The sequence below is a fragment of the Oncorhynchus nerka genome, linkage group LG23, assembly GCF_034236695.1.
Source record: "Oncorhynchus nerka isolate Pitt River linkage group LG23, Oner_Uvic_2.0, whole genome shotgun sequence".
In the NCBI taxonomy this organism is placed as follows: domain Eukaryota; kingdom Metazoa; phylum Chordata; class Actinopteri; order Salmoniformes; family Salmonidae; genus Oncorhynchus; species Oncorhynchus nerka.
In genome coordinates this window covers 45,467,548-45,472,908 of record NC_088418.1, presented here as the reverse complement: position 1 = coordinate 45,472,908, position 5,361 = coordinate 45,467,548, and the positions used below count along the sequence as shown (strand labels likewise).

The following is a 5,361-nucleotide window of genomic DNA, read 5'->3' as shown; positions in this document are numbered from 1 at the left end:
TCCTGGGTGTCCTTTGGGCCTTTAAGTGTGCTGCTCACAGTCATTCAACATCTGCTTGTTGCGAGGGAAATGTACTGAATTTCTCTCTTCTCTCTGGCTGGAAATGGGCCTGACTGGCTGCTGGAGTAATGGGATAAGATTATTGATTCATTCGATGCAGGACCTCTCCGACGTTTCTGCCCAAAAAAGACAGTTTGACGTTGCTGTGACATTGAAATGTCAAAGGCATTATCTCAAAAAACATTAAAACTTCTTCCTCTTCTTCTTCTTCACATCATCATCCACAACATGAGCATCACATGAGGAAGCCCGGAGATTTACCAGAGATGATTCCCTATCAGAGAAGTACAACCATATATGCAGCACTCCAACAATCAGGCCTTTTATGGTAGAGTGGCCAGACGGAAGCAACTCCTCAGTGTTGGACCCTGTATTTTACATTATAGCCATTAGATATATATGATTAAATATTATCTGATGTTGGTTGTGTGAGGTGTCTGCATTTGTGCACTGAAGCATCATTATGAGATTAAACAACTGCTTGCTACTTGCCTGTTTGTGTGTGTGACAAGAACTGAGTAACATGGTGTGACCTGCATGTTGCAAAACTGTAGATAACAGCCCAGCAGATGCTTTGTCCTTGTGTTTGTATGTAACAATATTGAGCACATGGTGTGACTTGCTGTATCTTACAAAGTTGTGATAGGGAGGGGTGGTCATCAGGAGCTTTAACTGAGATGGAAAAATACTGAACAACACGATAGCAGGAACTGAGCAACTGTTATAACTAGGCTGCGATACCAGAACAGTAAGGATCTATACATCGATGGAGGGAGGACTCCAAGAAGCGCCAAGAGGCGGGGATCCGCCTGAGCGCCTGCGATAGGCTGGGCAAGTTTAAACCACGCCCAGTCTCTACTGTGATAGGCCAACAGACGGGTTGGAACTGTCTATCACAGTATAAAGAATACTGTTTACATACATCTTGTCAGTTCTCTGTTCTGGCCTGCGTGGTATTACAGAGAGCCCGTATATACGAAAGTTGCATTTGCCATTTATTTACTTAGCTAATAAAAAATACATAGGATAAAATCGGTGACTCATTGTTATATTTATCCTGATACCAGATTTGAATTTACGCAACCCTAACATCAGTAAAATGAACAGATCAAACCAAGATTTAACTATTTGGCCTGAGAGCCAAGCTTCACGTCTGGAGGAAACCTGCCACCATCCCTACGGTGAAGCACAGAGGTGACAATATCATGTTGTGGGGAAGTTTCTCAGTGGCAGGGACAGGGAGACTAGTCAGTATTGAGGGAATGATGAACGGAGCAAAGTATAGAGAGATCTGCTACAGAGCGCTCAGCCTGGGGTGAAGGTTCACCTTCCAACAGGACAACGACCTTAAACACACAGCAAAGACAACGCAGGAGTGACGTCGGGATATAAGTCTATGAATGTCCTTTATTGACCCTTCCCAAAGTCCGGACTTGAACCAGATTGAACATCTCTGGAGAGACCTGAAAAAAGCTGTGCAGCGACACTCTCCATCCAACCTGACAGATCTTGAGAGGATCTGCAGAGAAGAACAGCAGAAACTCCCCAAATACAGGTGTGCCAAGCTTGTAGCGTCATACCCAAGAATTCTTGAGGCTGTAATCGCTGCCAAAGGTGCTTCAACAAAGTACTGAGTAAAGAGTCTGAATAGGTATGTAAAATTTGATATTTCAGTTTTTGCTTTGTAATTGTGAGGCTTTGTGTGTAGATTGATGAGGGGGGGGGGGGATATTGAATCAATTTTGGAATAAGACCACAACGTAACAAACTGTGTAAAAAGTTAAGGCGTCTGAATGCTTTCCGAATGTACTGTGTATGAGCACCTCCCCCCACCACCACCACCCCAACCTGCCCATTTAGCATATTTGCTACTCTCTTCTTTTGATGATGATAAGAAACACGTCATGAGAAGGAAATAGATATTATATTAGTTAACTATTGATAAAAAAAAACGATAATTGCTTCCTTGTGGTCGGGGGTATAGAAGTGTGCCCCATTCTCCAACAGAACAGAGCCTACCAGAGATTCATTACACAACAGGTAAGTCCACTATAGTCACCTCCACCTATGTTCTAAAGTACTCACTGTCCGACGCTGAATTTGACATTTCCCTCTTTCTCTCTCGCTTTCTCTTTTTCTCAGGAAAGTATCACCATGACGATGTTGACCATATTTCTGCTTCTCAGCGCTGCCTTTGCTCTGGGTGATGCAAGTAAGAGAGATACACCTCATAGTTTCCACCATATCTTTAGTGTACTCCTTTTAGTTACAGCGTAGATAAGAGGTGTTTAATGATATGTAGCTAGTAGAGGTATTCTTATCAATGATTTGATTACCTGTTCACTCATCAGATGCAGTTTGATTATATCATTCTACACGCTAAAGACCACATGAGTATTAATCTTTCCTCTGTCTTTGTCTCTCTTTGTTGTAGGGGATCTGAATGACGCAGAGAATCAAATTATTGAGAACCTGATACGCAACCTGCCAATCGGTAAAATGTCTTCCTCAATCCCATATCAACAGGATTTCTGAAACCTGCAGAAAGCTATAATATTGTGTTGGTTTGCTAATGTTAATGGACTGATAATGCACAGATAGCTGTAGTGCTGTGTTCAGTAATATCACTGTTGGAATGCACTTTTGACCACTCAGATTGTGTTGACGGAACTAATAATTTCATCAGGATATTGCATGTTATCTCTTCCCCCTTACAGAGTCTGGGGAGATGGGAGCGAAGGAGAAGCGGGAACTACAAACCAGGAGTTCATCATGCCCACCTAGTTGGCACAGATATGAGACACACTGCTATCACTACGTCCCCATCATGGCCAAATGGCCAGAGGCAGAGGTACCTGTAAATGTCCATATTTAGGGCCAGATTTACTCATTCTAAACATCATAGAATTAGCTTGTTTAACCGGGTTGCTAAACTACAACTTGACATGCTATTTCTTCTCTTTATCTTAAAATTCAGAAACTAATGCAGAAACTTCCTATCTATCATCATTAATTCAATTTAGACTTACAAATGACCAAACCCGGTCTCAGACTTGGATAACACTGGAGGCCCCTAAGGTCTCCACAGAGTTGGATAAAACTGACTTTAGTTTGTTTGTGCCCTTCATGTGGAACAACTTATGGAGCTCTCTGAAATGAGATGATCTGGTCCCGCTTGGTCAGTTCAAAGTAAATATTGGAGACATCTATGTTGATAAATGTGTCTGTTGTTCATATGTTTTATAATGTATATTGTAGGTGATTGATAGTATTTATGCAGGGCTCATCTGTAAAAGAAACCCCAGTCTCAGTATGACTTACCTGTCAAAATAAAGGTTATAAAAAAACAAAATATTCTACCTCTGTGTGATTCTCTCTCTCTGTCTCTCTTCAGCATTACTGTTTGCTATTGGGAGGTAACCTGGCGTCAGTGCACAGCCTCTCCCAGTATAACTTCCTTCAGTCATTCATCCAAAGTAGTGCCAACGGAGCCCAGCGCACCTGGATTGGAGCCAACGATGCCATCAAGGTCAGAAACACTCTGTTTAACACTCCTGAAACCTATACAGTAAGATGCGTTGATTCTTTTAGAATATAATTATAAATGCCTAGTGGTGCCTTACCCGAAATATAAACTTGTTTTACTCCATTGTTTGTAAACAATGTAATTGTAAACAAACACTGTCGCTTCAAAACGCGGTTAAATCATTTTTATATAATGTATAGTGTCTGCTGGTTACACATCTGCTTGTATGCTCTTTAGGAGGGTATTTGGCTGTGGAGCGATGGGTCCAGGTTTAGCTACCAGAACTGGGGCAAGGGGCAACCTGATAACTACATCCATGTTGCTGGGAACGACAACACGAATGGCCGTGAGCATTGTATGGAGATGAACTATGGAGGTACGATGCTGTCGACAGAGCACTCTCCCTCACGTTATTCATCAAACATTTTGATAGATGTAAAAATACATTTTAAAGGTAATGTGTTCCCTTTTAAGCTACATTTTTAAAAAACGAATCTTTCTCTGTATTACCCTCTTTCCCAGATGACTTCGGGCAGAATGATGCAGCCTGCTGGACGCAACTTCCATTCATGTGTTCCAGAAAGCTGTAATATCAACCGATTGGGAGAGAATTCATGTTCTAACGTTACTCCCCTGGTTAGTCTGTCATCATGTTTCGTGTACTTTTAGATTCTTGCTGATTTCATTCAGGTGATTGTATTGCCTTATCTTGATGATTGATGATTGCTGATTGTGTGAAGTGACTTTGGGTGTCTAAAAAGCGCTTAAAATAAAATGTATTATTACATCTGATATGATGGTTTTTATTGAATTCACAATTTATGGCTCTCACGTGTACATTTCTGCCCAATAAAAGCCAAGGATGTGCTGCTACCTTTTCAGATGAACCTCAGCGTTCTAAAATCAGTCGAGCAACTAGGTTTCTGCGCAACATTAGCAGCTTGCTAGTAGAAAGCCTGCAGATTTAGCTAGCTAGCTAACACCATTGGATGAGAAGCGAAAAAAAATAACTAGCTAGGTAGGTATATTTCGCTATGGAAGGTTTTCATATGGCTGAATACAGTCATCTGTGCAAACTGCTGACCTGGACACTTGTGCGTAATCAGAGAACAAACAAATAATCTAGCGAACATCCTTGGCTGCTATTATAGCCAGTTAGAAACACCGAACTTTGGGGAAACTGCCACACTGCTAATTATAATACATGCACACACCAGTCAGACGCATTGCTGTTAGAAGATCCAGAGAAAATTCTAGTCCTTACCTTATGCATTAATTCAGTTCACTCCCTCCTCTGTCAATTACATTTTCTTCTCGTCATTACAATCCAAATGTATGCTGACGTATTGATACAGTGTCAGGTTACTCTTCAATGTGTTCCTGAAAACCTCTCTATCCACAAGTAAAACGTAGCAGGGGTGCAAGTTGCACACGAAGCATCCAGGTAAAACAACAACATCATAATGATCATTGCTTTCTTGCATGACGTGTGCGTCAAAAAGAAAACGCCATGCTTGCTAACACATTCCTGTAAAGCTTAAGAGAGGATCATGTTAAATACTGTTGAAGTAATATGCTACAGGTTCATCTGCCTCACCTAAAGCCCATTCTTGTGGGAAGCTGCTATAGACCACCAAGTGCTAACAGTCACTATCTGGATAACGTGTGAAATTCTTGATCATGTATGTGATATCAACAGGGAGGTATATTTCCTGGGTAAATTAAATATTGACTGGCTTTCATTCAGCTGCCCACTCAAGAAAAAGCTTCAAACT

General features: G+C 41.3%; 1 protein-coding gene across 2 annotated transcripts; it reads left to right on the top strand.

Annotated features, from left to right (window-relative positions):
• The first annotated feature begins 1,431 nt into the window (after positions 1 to 1,431).
• Positions 1,432 to 4,378, top strand: LOC115106922 (galactose-specific lectin nattectin-like). Of its 2 annotated transcripts, XM_029630134.2 has the most exons (8): positions 1,432 to 1,711; positions 2,045 to 2,100; positions 2,203 to 2,272; positions 2,495 to 2,554; positions 2,778 to 2,911; positions 3,455 to 3,589; positions 3,824 to 3,962; positions 4,109 to 4,378. In XM_029630134.2, exons 3-8 carry the CDS (start codon positions 2,215 to 2,217, stop codon positions 4,174 to 4,176), a joined length of 594 nt encoding a protein of 197 aa, XP_029485994.2. In that variant the 5' UTR covers positions 1,432 to 1,711; positions 2,045 to 2,100; positions 2,203 to 2,214; the 3' UTR covers positions 4,177 to 4,378. The 2 variants fall into 2 exon arrangements, with proteins under 2 accessions (XP_029485994.2, XP_029485995.2); XM_029630135.2 differs by lacking the exon at positions 2,045 to 2,100.
• The last annotated feature ends 983 nt before the right edge of the window (positions 4,379 to 5,361 follow it).